Genomic DNA, 20,814 nt, shown 5'->3' with positions numbered 1-20,814 from the left:
TTTTTAAAGTATATTAGTGACCACCATGTTTTGAGAGTTTTCAGGCTTTGATGGCTTTTTAAACTTTTTTCACCTGTCCGATGACCGATGATCATATTGTGGAACGTATAGAGGGCAAACCTCGCCCTATATGTTTAAACACATCTGGAATAAGCAGAGGTGTGTTTACGGGTTGATTTCCCCGGTGGGCAGATGAAACTGGAGTGGATTGCAGTTTGTTTACCTGCATTTTTCATTGAGCGCACCATCACTGATATTACTCACTGTCAGACCGTGAAAGAGCCATCATGCTTTAATTTCATTCCACTCTCTCAGGACTCTCACACAAACTCGCGATGCGAATTAATTTATCATCTATTGTTCGACAAAAGAAGGAGTCGTAACTTCATTTGAGAGACAAAATCACAGCCTCGTATCTCCCCTTTATCATCGTGATACCGCTGTTTCGTCTCAGGAGTTTCAGAGTTTGATTCCCTCTGTTTAAGATATGAAGAGCTCACCAGATCTGAAGTGATGGACATTCAGGTGAGACACCAATGGAGATCAGGTATCACATTTGAAATTCATTTTATATTTGATGGTGTCCCTCGCGTTCCTAACATAAAATAAACCTATAAATTATAATATAAATAAAGGAAATGGTAACACTTGAAAATCAGAATGCCAATTATAACATCAACACTCTCTCCATGGTTATTATCCCAAAACAAAGCAGAAAGAGGCAAAATGGACCATTATTTGATTACATTTTTGAAGATAACCCATATAATTTAGTTTTTCCTGCATTATTTTCCCGTCTGAGCGAAGAGTTAATGCCCCCTCTGACAGTATAATGTGCCTTATTGTGGGATTTATCATCATGGCCTCTTTTTAAGTGTGTTTTGACTGGCCACCATTCGGAGTGTTTACAAACTTACAAAGTAGATATGACAGCTTGGGTGTAAATGAGACGACCGGACACATTAAACTCTCTCATCCTGGTATCCGTCCAGTGTGGGAGAGTTTGAGTTTGAATGTGTTTGAAATGTTTGTGTGACTATTTTGAGTCAGGAGTTGCAACTTGCACCTGGAACAAAGTCAATAAATGGGAGGAGTTAACGTAGGTCCTGTCATTAGATGTCACTAGATAACCTAGCAATTGAAAATGTGATAGCAAATAAAGAAAAGATGTGGAAAGACATAATGTGATTGTCATCTGCATACAATGAGACATCGCTCTTCTTCCTATTTCACTTAACTTCTGAAAGAATGTACAATACAGTAAAGAAGCACATTGGTGTAACCTTCCTACTCTGCTCACTGTTATGTTCTTCTTATTCTCCCTCAGTGTGAAACCGTGTGCTTACAATCCTCTCACAGCTAAGCCACAACAACATCTGCCATTTAACAAACACCTGCAGGAAATCCCCTGTGATTTCACCGCCGAATGCGTCGCTTTCCATGTATTGATTATTGTGATATGATTTAAACAAACATTCCCGAGGCCATTAGAGTGGCTGTCTCACCCACCGGAGGCTCTAAAGTTTGCTGTTGTAGAGCTGGACATGTGTTAATTGCCTCATTCATCAGCTAAGTTGCCGGGGCGGTTGAGCGATGGGTCTTATTAGCTTGACAGTATTGTATGTATGTGGGACTATAAAGAAACAAACACACGCAAATCTGATTTTAAAACGCAGGCAAAGCCCCATTAACGCAACCCATCGCTGTAATAAATCCAGAATGCGGAAAAAAGAGGCATCCTCAGCGTCTGCTTTCATCACTTTTAACAGTGTTTCATTTCCTGCAGGAGAATATGTGGGGAAGCTGGTATATTTTATGGCAATAAGCAATATCATACTCGGGGGCTATTTAATCTGCCACTGGCCCCTGGGCTTGACTAAATCAAATGGCTCTAAACCTCACACACTCCTACTTAGCCTGGAGGAAAGCTGCACTTGTTTGACTTGCTGTTGTGGAGGGATCCATGTTCAGCCCCACACGCTTGCTAATGTCTCTGTAAAGCTGCATCTTGTAGAGGTGGTGCACAGTTTAGAGAGCTCAAACTTCACTGCGTCTTATTGCTGTGACCTAAATATGTCCCAGCATCCTCAGGGGCCAGGGGGATGTGTGGAGTTTAATTTGTCATTTGTCTTCTTCCTGGTATATATACAGTATTTAAAAAGTTGATCAATAATTGCTTGATAATTTCAAGGGTTTTTTGCACCGAACAAACTAAAGTCAAAAGAAAGTGATACTCTTGTGGCGTGTGTGTGTGTGTGTGTGTGTGTGTGTGTGTGTGTGTGTGTGTGTGTGTGGTGTGTGTGTGCGGCGTGTGTGTCTGTGTGAGTCTGTGTGTCTGTGTGTGTGTTTTAAGAGGTACTGTAGATGGGAGACCTTTGATCTACGGAGTGAAAGGCTTCCATTGATCTTCAGGTACTGAAACCATCATGGCCTCCAGGACCAAGCATTTTAGCAAACTGGTAAGATCGTATTCATCACTTAAACCACGCACACACACTCACACACAGTCGATGCTCACTTGACAATTGCACGCTTCCACCTGGCTCACAAATACAGCTAACAAAAAGACGAATGACTGGAGAAATGGCTCCCCTCCACTCCACAATGACTCCATCCTTGTCCACTTGTTTCTTACCTGAACTCAATCATTTGCGTCTTAGATCGTTTCGGAAACAACCTGGCAACTTAAGGCGGCCGAAGAGCTTCAGAGATAACAGTTCGGGTAGCAAAGGTGAATCTGTATTATACTGACAAACTACGGCTATGCAGTAACCGCCGGTGTGGAAGCTAATTACTGTAAACAATGTAGCGCCGCAGCATCACCCATTAGAATGTGGCAGCAATGAGGAAGAAAAGCTTCAGAGCATTTAGAGCATCATATTATATTGCTATTAAACATACTGTTTAATAATTGATGGTGTGTGTGTGTGTGTGTGTGTGTGTGTGTGTGTGTGTGTGTGTGTGTGTGTGTGTGTGTGTGTGTGTGTAAGATACATGAAAGGATGACACATACAGTGAGAGTCTAGTTGGGTTGTTGTTCTGGATGTATCAACACGTATCGAGATCTGATTCACTCTCAGTTCAACAGATGTTTTCTGAGTTTAGTATTTATCGGATGCATGACGCATACAGAGAACAACAAATCAGCTACACTCTGTCTCCTGCTGTATTTAATCCTCCATCAATGAATGTTGATGCTAACAATCTCTCTGTCTCTTATCTCCTCACATAAACAGACGACGGAAGGAAATGAAATTCTGAAATAAGATCCCGTTTCTACCTTGCGATGGATTAAGGGTCTCAGGTGGATTGTGTGGTGTTCTCAACGGCTTCATCTGGAATGGAAACCTCTTCATAGGTGCACGAAGTACTGCAACCTTATATTATAGAAAATCTCCCAATAGACGGGGGTGAAAGAAGAAGGGCGGTAAGTTGTGTTCTTTGAACTGCACCTGGGCGAATGAACGCTGGTTTTTTAACAACATAAGATGGCTGAAAGTAAGGCGCCGGCATTGAAGAGCCAAAGCGTAACGGTGCATAATGCATAATTTACCTGATCCATTAACACAATGCTTCAAAGACCCACAGGAAACACACAAGAGCGTTTTTGAACCGCCGCTGTTTAGACTGAAATTATACACATACACACACAGAAAGAGAGAGAGATCCAAATATATTCCAGTAGGTTTTTAAGTTGTTAGTGTCCATTTATGAGTTTTGCTGTTGGTGCCTGTAAATACAACCTTTCATTTTAAAGTAATTTTCTAGTTCTGGTCTTTTAGATGCAGAAACTTTTTCAAGACTTTGGGAACCTTTGCAGAAAATCAATAATTGTCTCATATTCTTCCTCGCACAATAGGTCCTGAACCTCTTTAGCTGTTGCGCCAGTATGGCAACTTTTGGAACCTGGAATCGCATTTAAGCATCCAAACAATTCTGAGAGACAATGAAGCCTCTCCGACAGACAAGTGTCAGCAATGAGACACAGCCCATTCTATTCTGGGGCATTGAACGGCTCTCTGGCACTGTCAGCGTGTTAGTCAATACCATGATCCTCCAGGACGGGGATTTGCTACCAGAATGTAAAGCCTCTTTCCCACAGCGACGGCAGAATAGTGGAGGACTAGGTGTCAGGGCTGGCGTCCTGGCATTAGGGGCTTTGGTTCATTCACGTGGTCAGACCTTTCCCAGCATTCACACACATTCCGCCATCACAGAGCAAACCCGTAAGGACATAATGTGACACAAAGTGCGGCGCTAAGCCTGTACACACACATCTGTAATGCATAGCTGCAGGCCCTGCCAAAAAGCTAAGCTGTGTGTGCCCACTACTCCCACAGGTGGATTAACACAGGAGTCAATTGAAAACCCTGTGAGTTTCTATACAGGTGGAACAGATTACACCTTATGCATACATTGCCACACCGGGGGATCTGACAACACTCGGTTCTAAATATGGTCGGTGAAATCCTCCTCTTGGCATTTGCACACATGCTATCTGCCACTTTGTGGGCCAATTTAAGGAAAGATAGAAAGAACAAGGCTCAAGTTGTGTGTCACTTGGTCCAATTTCCATAATTTTCAGGCTGCTTAAGTGGGATCCAAGCTAGGAAAGCCCTGAGAGAAGGACACGGATCTGAATCAGGATCAGTCTGGGTAGATTGGTTTCTTATTTAGCTCTGAACCTTTGGTTTGAAACCTTTAGACACAACTACTGAGTCTGCAGAGTCTAGAGAGCCATGCATCCTATTCGTCATAACATCATGAGTCATATTTACATTAGTTATCGTTGTTGCAGTGCGTCTCTGTGTGTCTCTCTCTCTTCTTTCTCCATCTCTCTCTCTCCTCGCTCTTCCTCTCTCAACCTAAGCGGTCAAGGCATATGGCCAACCGCATAGACCGGTTCTGTCTGAGGTTTCTTTCCATTAAAGGGAGCTTTTCCTTGCCACTGTCGCCAAAGTGCTTCCTCATGGGGAAAGCTGCACTTGTTTGAATTGAATTGAAGTGAATGGGCTTGAGAGTGAGTGTGTATGTGGCGTGCTCTCCTGGAATGCCTCCACCTACAACGCATCTAAATCCGTCATTGATTTATACTCAGAAAAACCTTGACTCAAATCCTTGAGCTTTTACGATCATGTTGGTCAACAAGATTAGAGAACAAGGTGCCTCAGTAAGAAGAGAAAGATTCAGTTCCCGTGGATTCTGGCACCATTGTAGATGGTAGATTATGACTGTATGACTGTAGATGCAACGTCCTGATGTTGGTGATTCCTACACAAAAAGGAACTTACAGGACAGGATGCAGGAATAAAGACAGCACGAAGTCTGTCAACACCAAATCCTTTACCGTCCATCAAGCTTTAGCACATTTAACACTTTAATACTGTCTTAGGTAGGCTTTTTAAATGCAAATAAAACCATAGACAGAGTGATGAATCCTCAATCAAGTCCATTATTTTGTATAGCAGAACTCTTTGGAGCGTATCATCAGATTAAATCCATTTTACCACAAACAAGAGAAACTTTCCTTTTTGTGAAACTGGTGATATGTGATGAACACGAGAGAGAAATGTAATTAAAATTTAAACAAAGGACATTTTTTAGAAGCAAACTCAAGCTAAACTCAACGGTCCAACAGTAGGAAAATGTTTCTGTTCTCCACACACACACACACACTCAAATTATTCAGGCCAGCGGCAAAAAACCTCCGATATAATGGAGCTCTGACCTGCCAAAAATAAGTAATTGTTCCACTATTGTCAACCAGTAGATTGTATCAGTTGACAGCTACACACTCTGGCCTTCTGTGTTCCTCTGCAAATTGTCTGTTAGCATTTTGTGCTGTTCCTGAAATCAGATTGTGTAGCAGTGCTGCCTGTGGCTCATCCTCCTGCTTCAGCTTCTCCTGTTACAGTAATGATTTATATCCCGGCACTCGTAAATTCCACATCCACAGTTACACTGGCCGTCACCTTTTCCTTGACTTCTTTGTGAACGGAAGCAATCTGCCCCTGACAAAATAACGATGCAATGTGACGGCGATACAAATGAGGCTCATAACCAAAACACACTCGCAGAGGAAGCTCAGATCTATTTCTAAAGAGAGGAGAAAATGATCATTTCAACGTAGATCTGCTTCTGTCTCATCAAAGGCTCAAGGATTTTGTCAACGCTGCAGTGAACAGAACGTTTTGCTGTCATCTGGGAACATTATGACCTCAGGTTGGATTTAAAGGAAAGACGACTGCCAACTCTACCGTATGAAGACAACAATCTCTACAGACTCTTCATACCTGAGCAGCTTCAACACGAGTCACCTGTCACCTTTTCTCACTGATCCCTAAAGGTTTACAAACTCAGACTCTCTCTCCGGTTTCCACGTGGCGCCACTGCTTCCACTGCTGCTTACACTAGGATGAATTGTCGTACTTCCTTACAACATATGTTCCCTCATCTGTGTCACTTATACACATGCAAACGCTTCTGCGCCTTTGCAAACAACGACAATAACTCGACAGGAAACTGGTGTAATCCTCCACACAGCGCCGTCCGTGCCGTCGTGTTCTTTGCCCTTCACCGCTTTGTCAGTGATTGGGCTTCCCGGCTGCGTCCCCCGTTCGGGCGTTTCTGTGTCTCACTCCCAGCTTCCCACCCACGGGTCTGCCCAATCCATTTCGCTCAGCGGTTTTTGTCCAACATGGTGATCAGGAAGAATAGAAGGCGCAGCGTTTAGCCTCATGGTGGCTTTTTACTGATCTTTAGGCCTCAAACCGCACGCTGAGTCATGGCTGAGCGGGAGGCAAGGGAAGTAAAAGCACAGCGGGGGGTTGGGGGAGGGGGGGTTCTTCAGGGAGCCTATCTGAGGTGGTGATTATCGGCTGCCATTACAGCAAACCAATTGCTCGTCAGTTGTGTCTGGAGAGCATAAAGGTAAAGGCGTGTTGACAGCAAGTGTTCCACTCCAGAGGACACTTAGTGCTGATGAATGCTGCCTGCTGTTATTGGAACAGCGGAACAGCGACGTGTGTGTGTGTGTGTGTTTGGTGTGTGCAATGAACTAATTTGATGTAAACTTTTGGGGAAACAATTATTGCAAATGGCATCAGATTAGAGAAGGAAATAAATATTTTAGTGACGATCGTTCAGATATGTGGGATGAAGACGAAGAAGAAGGTTTCAATACAACTTAACATTTAAATGATTCTGAAACCAGCGTGGAGACTTGCCTTAAGAGAGAAAGGTGTGTTTGTGTGTGTGTGTGTGTGTGTGTGTGTGTGTGTGTGTCAGAGAGAGAAAGCATATAAGCATAACATCAATAACCTGAGTGGGTGATTATGATTTTAGTCTGAACTGGTGACTGCTTGCTCACTGACTTTCATTAGAAACTATGGATCTTGGCAGTGTGATGCATTCTTCATCATCTGATCATTCCAGGATCAGATTCAGGTCTAAGTGTTGTCAAAATCGGGTCTATTGGAGATCGGGAGAAAGTTTGTAAAGACACTAGAGTCTAAATGAACGTATGGGTGAACAAGAACACAGAGAAGATTCCATTTGATGCATATTGGAAGCGAATATGTCAGTCAATTAAACTTGATGTCGTATCTCAAAACATCAAATCAGATACGGGATAATAAGACTTGGGGGACTTGTATGTATGTACTGTGTGCATCTCTCCGCTGTTAGAATGCATTTTCGAACCTGCTCTTCCATCTTTCCATGAGCAGACGTGTCATTGATCTGGTTTGGCGGCTTCCTCCAATCACCATGGGCGCAGCGCGACAGCAGAGACACCAATTAGACGAGACAGAAGGACGAGGCTCTGACTTTAGCGCTTGCAGCTCATCTTGCTGCCATTCAAGATTCAGGTTAATGATCTAAGTGGAATTACCGCAGCGAGACACTTTGAAATCTCTGAGGCTTCACGGCCACTAAGTTCGCCTTCTTTATCGCTACCTTTGTTTTTGTCCCTTTCAAAGGTTATTTTCTTCCCCTGTTTCCTTTCTGGATACCATAATTCCTGTATAGTTACTCCGGTTACTGCCAGTGACTCAGTCTGTGGGTCACAGAGGACGCGGCGGCGGAAGCAGGACGGAAGCGACCGCGCGGACACGAGTTCCCGCCGAGCTCGTCTCATTAGGCAGAGTGTGGAATCACTTGTGCGATCTTGAGGAGCTGATTTACGTCTCCTCCTCCGCACGTCAGGGGAGGAGGCAGATGTTTCCAAATTGGGCCCTTGTGAAACCCTGGATTTGTTATTTGGCTGAATCATTCTTGCATATTTTCCGATCACCAGATTGCACTTTAGCACTATTAAAATACAACTAATGTTGCTCTGTGTCTCCTGCATGAGTAAATATCAAGCAGTAGCACATAACAGTAATGAGCTTTAGTTTCTGAGCTGATTTTGCCATTTCTTCTTCAACTTTGCTTAATGTAGCGTCTCAGTCAACAGAAGGTTGATGCAGCAGAGCTGATGTTCCTCATTCCTCATTCCTCCAGAACCTGAGGCTGAAGGATCTACTTGTGCTGTTCTCATCCTCACCTCATTGCCTTTGACACTTAAGTCATCGATTGGTCCAAACCTCTTCCGGGGTGTGTGACTTTACGACCAGGAGGAGCGGGTAAATGTGGGATCGATAGCGTAATGGTTCCTGATTCTTTTCTTACAACCAACTAGAAACCAAAGAACAGATAACAAGCCGGGCCAGTTTTAATGTCAGACACTCGTTAACACTGTGGCTTGGTTCCATTACCATTTAATAATAGATTTTAATCAGGGATGAGAAACTCTGCTACACGTGTTGCCCTTTTACTCTTCAAGCAGACAAGTTCCCTTAAGAACCTAAAATATCTCCTCCTGCCTCCTCCATAGACTTAACCTGCTTTAGGATCACAGCTCTGGACTGCTGGGTCTCAGGAGACATTTCTCTGGTCTTTCCTGTAGCAGGTGTAAGTGTGAGGAAGCCGAACATAACAGACGCTACACTTCAGCTATCACTACCCTACACATGTATTATTCAGGAGACAAACAAAGAACGCTGATGTGTTAAGGAGGAGCATCATTTTCCTTACGCATCATCAGCTCTCTAAGCTTTTACGGCGAGAACACCAGAGCCAACATTCAAACAAACAACCGGGTGCGGTGAAGCGAAATCTGTAAGAGCGTTCCTGACTCCGCTAACTCGCCAAAGGGAGAATTGAAACAGTATTTCACCGCTGCGAGGAAGGGAACAGCCACGGAAACCCACCTGAGACATCCACCTCCTCAATTATCTTCTGCTGATTCTACATAGCCTCGGCCATTGGAGACCTCATCTGACTTTATTACACCAGCCACCAGAGAGGCGAGCCATTAATCAAATAGAAAAGGGAGAGAAGCAGCAGCCACCCAGGAAAGGAGAGAAATGAGCTGAAATGGCTGCTGTACTGTACTTTCTCAGGTCTAGCAGTGCCTGTGTGTGTGCGTGTGTGTGTGAGAGAGATAGAGAGAGAGAGAGTGGCCCAGCATCCATCACACCTCAGATGAAGCACAAATCAAAAGGCAGCAGTGCCATGCGGTTGGAGGAGAGCAGCTGTGCCTCCATCAGCCTCCATCCAACCTGGAAATGTAGCAATTCCATGTCTGATGCAGAGTGATAATTAGGTGCAGCGCTACACTCTGTGGTTAGTGTTGCGTTTGTCTCTGATGGCTTTTCATCTGCCACTGTCAAACGGCACGTATGGAAATGTAACTTTACAATGAGCCAAAGGAAATCGTGTTGGATTGAAGTCAATATTCAAAGAGGAACACAACATTAAAACGGGAAAATTCCATTCCAGGTGTTTTTGCTTTGAAGGGCCTCATTTCTCTCGCTCGCATTTTGTTTACAGCCACAAACACAGAAGGTGAAATGGGGAAAGGGTTTTTATATCTCCTCCTCTCATTCTGTTGGGGGAGCAAATGACACTTCAGGCAATCAGCAGCGTGACAATAACAGCCAATTCTTCTAATGTTTTGTTCCATCAAAGCCACTGAGTCCTCTAATTCATTTTGGAGGGAAATCAATTCTATTGGCCAACATGGCTGCTGCCCCCTGAATGTTGAAACCGGGGGAAGCGGCGCTCTGATTGGTTCCTAACAGATGACTGCAGCGCTCTGAACTGACACAAAACATCCTCAAGCATGCCAGCGTTTGTTTGGTGCAGGAAACTTTTGTGTGTCACGTTGAGCGATGAAAGCAAATTGAATCGGATGTGACAGAGAACGTGCCGATCTACCGCCGTCTGCAACGCCAGATGAGGAAATGGCAGTTTGGCTCAGATATATTAGACGCGGGTGTGATTATGTTCTGTTCTGTGGAAGGTTTCTGCTTCACACACACTTTGTACCTGTGAGTGAATGTTTCTTTATTACAGATGTTATCTCACTGCTGACATCTGAACTTGTGTTGCCGTTCTGAGGCGTGCAGTTAATCATCACGCTTAAAAAACATGCTGCAAACACATTCTGTTTATTTTAGGGAGAGGGAAAAAAATACCTCTAATAATTCTGCTTTTTATTCCGGTTATTAGTTCTAAACAAGATTAAATTGTGTTCCTTGTGGAGGTAAATTAATCAAACTGTGAGGCCGTAAAAAACAAATTAAAATCATCAGCCAGACACAAAACAGTTCCACGTTATCGTTCCAGATCAATTTGTTGATTTTAAAATGAAATATGTAAAGTCATTTTCCCCTTGACATGCTGCCTTGATTTATTTTCTCACAATTTGAATAATTTTATTACATTTGTATCTCTTTTAGATATTATCATGAAACTAAAACACTTTCTCCAGGGTTATTATTCTACTTCTAATTCCCAGTAAGCGTCGAGGATGTCAGTCAAACTAGAATACCTGTTGTTTATTGAAACCCTCACAATCCTCAGGTTGCTCATTCTCTTCTTCAGCCATGCGACGTAACCAAGCAACCATCAATCAGCTTTGTGCTTTGCAGCCAAACCCCAAATCTCCACCCGGAATAAAAATGATGCTGCATCAAATCCCACTGGCCTCCGGAGAAACCCTCCAATTACTGAGGACAAATGGACTTAAGGTGATAAACTATTCAACTCAGAGCATGAACTCAACATGAAATTAAGTCCACTTGAGGACATAATTTAGTAAATCAGGGGGCCATGAATTATTAATCAATCATTCAAATCTGTTTTCAGCTCCATCTCATACACTCCTAACACACTTTAAGGGGTGTAGATTATCCTCCACTATGTGCATGATGTAGTTAGGTGCAAGGCAAACTACACTTGTGAACTACACTTAGTCATATCATTGTGTGTGTGTCTGTATTGTTTAGCAGCATCTCTTCCTCCAAAGGTATTTTCCTCAGACATTGAGGACCCTTAAGGTTTAAGATTCCTGGACGAAGTTGTCCCCCCGCCCTCTCTCTTCCTTTCTCTCTCTCTCTCCTGTTCTCTGGTGCTTAGCAACCCTAGACCCAAGCCTCTAGAACACTGGCTGCCCTGGGCATGACAGCCATCACTTTTCATCACAGCATCAAAGACTTGTGCCAGTCTAAGAAGAGGAGCAGGGCGGGGGTGGAAATGTCCCCTCCTGTCTTCCTTTCATGAAGACATAGCTTCATTTCCATTTCAAAGATTATGAGGGGCACCGCCCAATCTATGGTCCATCAGCGAGAAGGAGCAACTGCAACCGCACTGACAGGGAATCTCTCTGAGGCCCAGCCAGAGCCTCATCTGCTGTCCTGATCTGCTGCAGCTGGGGTGATTCACACATCAGCCCTGAGATCAGCCATCAACCATTCCCTGTAACTGTGCACCAGGTAGCATCAACATCACTGCCTGGGACTCCAAACCAGCCTTTCCCACCAAACAAGGCAAAGAGTGAAAGTGACATTTTGTTACATACAGAATCTGATCAATGATCTTTGACGCTGTTGTGGCATTAAGGCTGTCAATGCTTTCTTCAATCTGACGTTGTGGTCTACCTGCTTGGCACTGAGCGGGCTCACATCACAGAGCAGCTGCAGCCTTATTGTGCTCCGGCCTCCCGTGGGAGAACAACACACAGCTGGAGCATCTGTAAAAACCCAGCAGCCTCCCATCAGCCCAGACCTTAAAGAGAGACAGATAGTGAGCGAGCGCAGGAAGGGGTTAGGTACTCATGTGGAAAAGAAGCCCTCTAGTAGTAATTACATTCTTGGCCATTACTCTTTTTTGACCGCCAAAAGCCCAGAGGAAATAAGTCTTATATTTATTGTATGATCTTTGTCTTGAAGGAAACCTACTTCTGCACTGCAGCGATTCCCACAGCAGACATTACTCTTGTGACAGCGACCTGGACCACCAATGAAGGTTTCCCTGGAGAAAGCGTAAAGCACTGCATCTGGATCCAGTAGAAGGTTGACTAATCAGTGTGCGTGTGTATGTATTTATGTGTGTGTGTGTGTGTGTGTGTGTGTGTGTGTGTGTGTGTGTGTGTGTGTGTGTGTGTGTGTGTGTGTGTGTGTGTGTGTTAGAAAGATAGGGAACGTGTGAAAGCATAAAAGATAAATGACAGAAAGAACAGATGGTGTTTAGAAGCTATTGATAGCATCTCCCATTACCAAAAACCGAGGAACGCTGACCTACTGGATTTGTCTGCACGGGCATTTGTGTCTGCATGTGTGTGTGTGTCAGTGTGTGTATGTGTTAGCAGACATGGTCTCTTATAAGTGATGCCACCGGATAGATTTGAACGTGTGCGAGAAAGATGGAAGCAGCGAGTGAAGCGACGTGACAGCTTTATCAGCTCAGTGTTCCAGACCTCCATTAGCACACCATGCCAGAGAAGAAAGAAAAAGCTGTGTTGAGCGCGTGCGTGTGTGTCTTTAGATAACATGGGCACCATTCAGTATCCTGTGTTTGAATATGCATAAAAGCAAACTTTCCTGTGGACAAAGTTCCCCAGTCTCTGTCTGGAAATGAGCCCCTTTTCTTCACAGTCACTTTTTAATTCATTCATGGCAGCAGCGTGGTAACTCTGCTCAAACTTGTGATGATAAACCCACACACGCTAACTGAACTGTTATTTCAAACAGCACCTGTGAAATTATTATTATTACACAACCACAAAGCTGGAAAATGGGACGAAACCCAAGCTTCACAAAGCCCAACAGCTCCGTTCTCATAAACAAAACAGAAAGCAGCCCATTTCAGAGGAGCTAAAAATACACCCAAGTCTTATCACACTGATATGTCATCTGGAGAAGATGCCAACTGGAGCTACCAGTGCATCCCATTTTGTTGTGGTCTGTATTCACGCGCATCTGCATATGCTAGATAGGAGATGGTGAGAACTGTGTGCTCCGGTTTAGAAATAGCTGGTAGCCATACCAACAGAAAGAGACGTGTGGCTTAGTGACAGGCGAGGGAAGAAAATAGAAAAGGGAAGGAGAGATGAAGATAAAGAAATGGACACAGGCAGAGAGATGAACCTGGCTGGCTCGCTCACACACACACACACACACACACACACACAATCACACTGGACAGATAAGGTGAATGAGCATCAACCCGATCCCCGGCCGACCCCTGGACACCCTTCGTCCGGAAAAAGATGGACCGGCGACTAAAAGTTGAGGAGCGTCTGATTGAAGATGACAGCTCACAGGTGTCAGAGTGCGTTTATGCATTACAGACACACTAGGGAAAGAAATCTGAAAAGTTTCTGGCGTTGGTCTTAGCTGAGACTGGAGACAGACGGCAGCGTGCCCTCTAAAGATAAATCAATTGAGCCGCACCGGGAAGAAAGCCAGCGGAATCTATTACTTTGACTTGGTGGATCTCAGTCTCGGGTTCTCAGTTAAAATTAGGTCCGAAACAACTGAGAGGGCAGAGAGGAGGAAGAGGAGGAGGAGGAGGAGGAGGAGGAGGAAGAAGCGACACAGGCAGCAATAATAGAGACAATTAAAGGGCTAAAAGGGGCCGAAAGTGACAACAGTGAAGAGAAGTGAAGAGCACCTGCTTGCCTGTGAGACACACACACACACACACACAGACACACACACCGATATGAATGCAGCCAGCACCAGCCACGTCTCTCCTTGCCTCTTTGTCACTGTTACATGTTGCGTTCTGATGGATGTTGCGTCATACGTGTGACTCTCAGGCATTTCTGCTTACAGCATTCTGTAAATTGGATTGTTTGTCTGTTGTGTCTCTTTCTCTGACCCAATGTGCTGAATAGCATCTCTGACACACACACACACACACACGCACACACACACACACACACACACACACACACACACACACACACACACACACACACACACACACACAGTGCGAGCGAGGCACTGTAGGATGGCAACGTTGGCTTGATGTCACACTCTCAGCCTCCACTGCCAGTTCAGTCAACAGCCTGGGATGATGCGCATTTGGTAATCATCTGAAGCGGCCCACAATTTAGCACTCAAAGTTAAATTGCAGTATTACCGTAAAAGACTGGAGCTCGCTGAGACGCGAGATGATGAGATCGCTGTCTCGCTCCTTTTTTTCTTTGCTTGCAAGATTTTGGAGGTTTGATTCCAGCGTCTGAGCTCAGGCACAGGCAGAGTTTGGAAGGAGCATAATGTGGCAAAAATCTTCACATATGCTTGTTTTCGAAAAGAGAAAAGCAATGCATATCACAGATGAGGGCGTATTTAAAGAGCCACTTACAAAGAGTTTGCTTAAAAGCTTCAGACCCGCAGATACTAATGTACATCTACAGGATGTAAATGCTGTAAAAGCTCCGTCTCAAAGAAACACAAGAGGCATAACAGGCTCAAACGAAAGGTGAGCTTAATTTCAAATGAAAAAAGATTCTTACAGCGATTACCTTACCATGGCAACTATCACAGTTAAGTTCACAGCTTCTAACAGTGTGTGTGAATCTCGCACTCATGCATCTCTGTAGCAAAGACTGTGGATTCATTACAGTGCAGCACAAAGAAGTTCACAAAGAAAAGGAGAAAAGCATCGATTAACAAACATAAATACCCAAAAACACAGCCGTTTGCAGATGATGTCATCCCCCATCTCTCTCTATATCATGATCCTACAGGATCCAACACCAACAGCATACTAATACTATTCACCTTTAACAAACCGCAGCTACAGATTTTCATACCCACACATGCGATATGAATAGAATTTGGATTTTGGCCCGAAAGCTCTCACGCTACGGTCGCAAACATCCGAGCTGTCACTTCACCCGGCGGCGCCTGGGGCCAACTGTTAGAGACAGAGGCAGACTGCAGTGTCGTGCTCGGTTTGTCATCATACCCTGCCGGGTGTCCTTACCTCTCCACACACACACACACACACACACACACACACACACACACCTCTTTTCACATTCGCAAATGATTTCCTCCCATCTCGCTACGTCTCTCCAGTAATTTACATTGACATTCGGGGGAAAAAGCGAAAGAGGAAAAAGGCACAGAATGCTCAAACACACTTTCCACACCGCTCCCCCATCTCCCATCAGCTTCCTCCTGTCTATTGATGTATTTCCGTCTATCCGATGTGCTGTGTTCAGGCACTGCATTAACCCCGAACGTTTCACAACCCATTGTCTGAATTGGTAATATTATATGGCTGCGATAAAAACGTAAACAGCACTGTACAGTCTCCTTAAACACTGGGTTGGTTGTGTTGTTGTATATTAGGAAAGCTTGACATTTAGTGGAAATCAAAGCATGCGTCTTAATGTAGCCAGTTTCTCTAAGCCAACTGGAGGAAACCCAGAGTGAATGACTGCAGCTCCCCTCATCTGGCTTCATGTCTAATCGTCAGCGCCCTTGAGCAAGCTGTTTAACCCCCATCTGCTGCAGTGGAGCTGCTCCGTAGCCATTGGCTGAAATCTGCTGTGTTTATGGTCCCAGGATGCTCGTAAGTGCAGGTGGGGACGCATTGCAGAAACGAGTGTGTGTGCAGTCAAACCTCCCCGGAATAAAGGCGTAAATAAAGGCATCAAAAATTCACTCTACTCCATCGTTTGGCCCTGACGAGGCTGCTCCCTCTTTTATTCCTCAGGATCTTGTTAGACGGCCCTTCTATGCTGTCCTAACCTGTGATCTCCTGTCTGCATTAGTGCTGTTGTGCTGCTCTCAGAGTGCTTTCAGGTGTTCATAAAAGATTCAAATAAACAGAGTGAAACAATTAATGACTAAAATGTCACCAAGGGCACAGAAGGCAGAAGACTAGGATGGATAATTACTCAAAGATTTACGTCTCAAGACAACTAAATTGACCTGTAAGAGTAAGACTGATTGAAAAGCTTTAGAAGCTAATGAAGGAAATAAAATGCAAATGTGCTGGAAGGGAACTTTATATCATGAAATATTTATGTTCTCCATTCTGTTCCCCATTTTGTCGCTTCAGTTTCAGCTGCTTCACCACCCTAATCCTTGGAATGGAAGGAAGATTCTGCTGCAAAATAAATATCTCAAGTAAACAGGCATTAGAGGCAAAGCGCTTAAAAGGCAGAATCGTTTCTGAAGCCGTAGAAGCTTCTCGCGTCTATTTGTCCTTTCTTTTCAAAGAAACGAACGAGGATCCACATGAATCAGGATATTAGCTGCTAATCAAACTGTTTGCATTCAGACCTCTCCACCATATCAGCCATTTAGCAAATGACTTACAAATTTGCTCTCGTCTGCCTCGCTCGCTTGTTATCCGTTGTCAGCGCAGCATAAACCTGAGGATCCTCGCCTCTATTCATTTCCCACTCCTGTAAACACATTGTTTGTTGCAACGCTACAGCAACACAATTAACTGGTCGGATGTTGAGATAATTCCATACCGCCCCCCCCACGACACACACACACACACATACACACGCACACAGCCTTCTGCTGACTGCATTTGAATATATACACTAATAGTTTACTTGAAGAAAATATTATTAGATTAGATTAGATTAGAGGACATTAGAGTACATTAGAATACAATATTTCCAGAGTCATGGGACCTTATCGAGTATCTACAGTACTTTTAATATCTATAATATCATAATAGCATGTAAATAAATTCTGATTTCAACAAACACATTTTCCGCATTAACCAGATCTGTGCACACATAACACAGTGAGCTTAGTCACTGTAATGTGTCAGCTGGAATTCTCTCTCTATATGTTAATGTATATGGGAACAGATTTTGAATCTCTTAAAAGCAATGAGTTCGGTCTAATATCTGAAGAATATCAACATAAAGCAACTAAGCAAGGAACCTTTGATGCTGAGATGAAACAAATGTCTTGGGTGGCGTTTGCACACACGACGTCTCAGGTGCGTTTGTGTTGTCGCCTCAGTATTAGAGCTTCTTTCATCTGCTGAGGACCAGATAACCAAAGCTGTCTGATCTCAATAACACCGCACTTATCGCCTGAGTGAAAATGACAAGTTGTTAAAATAAATAAGCCAGTGACCGTAAAACATTTATGAGGGCCTCTTATCTATACATGCACGACTCTGTGACACTCTGCTCACACGTATGAACACACAAATGAGAAATGAATCCAAGATTACACCGGTGCCTGTGTTTGCCTTTGTTGTGTGCTTGAGTGGCCTCAAAGAGATCCATAAATAATATGAGCCCTAAACAAAGACAGACAACAGGCTTTACACACACACACACACACACACACACACACACACACACACACACACACACACACACACACACACACACACACACACACACACACACACACACACACACACACACACAGACAGACAAACATAGACACATTGATTAGCAGACGATGTTAATTACAGATTTGTACTCCAGCAGGCACAAACTAACAGCTACCTTCACCTTCAGTCGATACTGAGGGCGCCGCTATCTCATCACAGCCCTTGCACCATGCTGTGGAGGGATTTTGACATAGTGGCCAAAGCTGGAAATGCAGGATTGCTTGATTACTTTCTGCAATTTACAAACATTTGTTGTGCACATATATATTAGTTACCATGTTCCCATATAAGCCAGCAGCTCTCTCTCTCTCTCTCTCTCTCTCTCTCTCTCTCTCTCTCTCTCTCTCTCTGTCTCTCTCTCTCTCTCTCTCTCTCTCTCTCTCTCTCTCTCTCTTCGTAATCATAACCACAAAGGCAGCAGCATAAACAAGCTGCAATTTCAGGATGATTAAAGATAGAAAGGGGAGAAGAAGGATAAAGACTACACACATACATACAAGGTGCAGCAATTATAGATCATTGCACGGGAAGAAGCAGATAAGCATGTTAGAGATGTGAAATGGACGGTGTGTGATATGTTATATAGTTTACTATAAGGGGGGTTACAATATAAAAAGCAGAGAGAGAGAGAGAGAGAGTGGGAAGCCACACATTCTCACTTGCTGAGCAAAGTATAGACGAATGGCTCGACATTTCCAAGCAAACGTATATGAATCACTCTTCATTAATAACCAAGCAGGAAAACAAACTGCACTGGGTGGCACATCTACAAGAGCGGTGCATCACTGTGTGTGTGTGTGTGTGCGTGTGCGCGCGTGTGGGCTAAGGCTCAGTGAGTGAAAAGAGGCTCTGTGGTCGTGTCCTCCATGTGCTCATCTTCCTCACTTCTCTCTACGCTGCTGTGCCTCTTCACGGTATCTGGACACCGGCAGCTGCAGGCAAAGCGCTCGCTGCCTTGAGGGCGTCCCTCGGCTCAGAGAGAGGCCGTCACACTGACCTGAGCCACAGAGGCACTATCATTCATCACTACTGTGGAAATGAATTGCAAACGGAATAAGAGAAACAAATGAAACCATTGTATAGTAATTAGTCAATTTTAGTCTATTTGTCGACTTGTAAACTATTCAAAGGCAAACTTTCTTTCTTTCTACATAATAGAACATCGAAACTTTGTGTTCTGAGATTTGCAGCTCTACTAACAATGAGGAGTAAATTCTGTTATGGAAACTTCTTTTTGTAAGGATCCTTTTCTTATTCTGACTGCTTATTACTCCAGACGCTAAATTCTTCTTAAGTAAGAGCAGATAAGGAGAAAGTCTCTTCTAAACCCACAGATTAACTGGCTGCTCATCAGAGGTTTGCATTGTGACGGGGGAAATACTTTTAAAAGGCGTCGGTCTGTCTCAGCAGCACATTCACACACCATCCAAAGTGAAATTGAGTGAAATGTCAGCTGTCATGTGTGAAGCGTTGAAGCCTGCTACTGTATCTGGGAGTCTGAGCACGTTCCTGCATGTCCACAGAGGAGTCAGCATGCTTCCCTGTGACATTAACGAGCACAAAGTCGCAAGTCGCACACAAAACACAAAACAGCACATAATGGAAACAAAAGAGAAACACCGGAGCGGAATCAACCACAAAAACACACGTTTCAGCCTCGGCATGAAAAGACCTAAACGATGAAGCAGAGGTAAAGCTTTATAAACACTAGAACGTGCCAGGGGGGGCCAGGGGGGGCCATACATCCACAGAGCCCACATCCATTAGCACCTACAAAAGGACACAGGCGTGAGATTTTTTTTCGTCAAATTTGGTCTGGCGAACGCAACGTTTTTTTTAAATCAACCTGAATTATTACACAACAGAATAATGATGATGGATGTATAAAGACGGATTACGTGACAGCCCATTAACACATTGACACTCCACCATCCTGAGATTACACACGGAGGAGACAAGCGGTAATTTCAGTAATTTGGCTCTGAGCTTCACCCTTTTCTTTAATGACAATAATTATCTGTAGAAAACATCTGTAGGATACTCCCCCTCTCCTCTCCTCTCTCTGTATGCCCCCCCCCCCCCCCCCCCCCCCCCCCCCCCCCCCCCCCCCTCCCTCATGGTCATCATTATTGCCCTTTCTTTTTTTAACCCCTTAGTATCTCCATGCCCTTTATTTCAGCTTCTCTTCTCTTCTCTTCCCCTCTTCGTCTCATCTGAGGCGGCGTCCTGTTTCCTTCACAACAACAAAGGATTCCCAGTCTGGACTGCAGAGGATCTCCAGGCTCTCGTTGCCATTTGATCACAAGCCCAAATTCTGGCATTTGGATGAGTTTTTATGAACAGCTGGAGATTAATTCCTTGGTTTTCTCCACCAAATGGCGAACACGTAATCCATCAAGCAGTTAGCTCTTTTAACATCATTTCCCTTTAATCATCAGCTCTGTCTCAAACAGACCACAGAGAGCGCTGCCTGTTGACTGATAAGTATTGAGCTACAGTTTGAAACCTTCTGATCTTGATGTAGAGGAGCTGACTTGATCCAAAGATCACCAGCTAGTCCACAACTCACACCCACATTGTATCAAACACAAGGATCTGCATTCCTCTTACATTATCTAAACCCCAGTGCAGTAGATTTGTCCTGCACTGCACCTGAAATGCAAAAGAACTCCCTGTAATAGACCTCAGAGTGATGATTGCGGTGTGTATTTAGCTCCCAAACACTCTTAACACTCCACTGAGTTCCACACTCACGTTTACGATCAGAGATTTGACTCTCACTCACCCCAGCGGTTTCTCCAGTCGGCTAGCCGGTGATCCAACGATCTCTCCGAGAGTGCAGAATGTCTGACCCAAAAAGTCCTGCCAGTTAGGAAGGAAGGAAGCAGGAGAGAGGAGGGAGGGAGAAATAGGTTGGCATGTAGAAGTGAAGAAATGTGGCAGAGTCACACTTACTGATTTCCCCTTCGTACCATTTTGGATCTCAGATGATTCACCGTGAAATGAGATGAAGTTGGACAAAAGTCGGACAAAAGTCATCAGGGTGTGTGTGTGTGGTGTGTATAGTGTGTATGGTGTGTATGTGGTGTGATG

The 20,814-nt window shown here is 44.2% G+C and overlaps 1 protein-coding gene across 2 annotated transcripts in view; it reads right to left on the bottom strand.

The window, feature by feature from the left end:
• Nucleotides 1-20,814, bottom strand: part of cpne5b (copine Vb) — a 73,261-nt gene that overhangs the window by 26,868 nt on the left and 25,579 nt on the right. For both annotated transcript variants that reach the window (XM_076147282.1, XM_076147283.1), the window contains exon 6: nt 20,507-20,583. In XM_076147282.1, the coding sequence (XP_076003397.1) occupies nt 20,507-20,583 (77 nt within the window). The remainder of the gene's footprint in view (nt 1-20,506; nt 20,584-20,814) is intronic.

This window comes from Genypterus blacodes, unplaced genomic scaffold (assembly GCF_046128005.1).
Source record: "Genypterus blacodes isolate CSIRO-AG114 ecotype Tasmania unplaced genomic scaffold, CSIRO-AGI_Gbla_v1 ptg000037l_1, whole genome shotgun sequence".
Lineage (NCBI taxonomy): Eukaryota > Metazoa > Chordata > Actinopteri > Ophidiiformes > Ophidiidae > Genypterus > Genypterus blacodes.
This window is presented reverse-complemented; position numbering and strand designations above follow the sequence as displayed.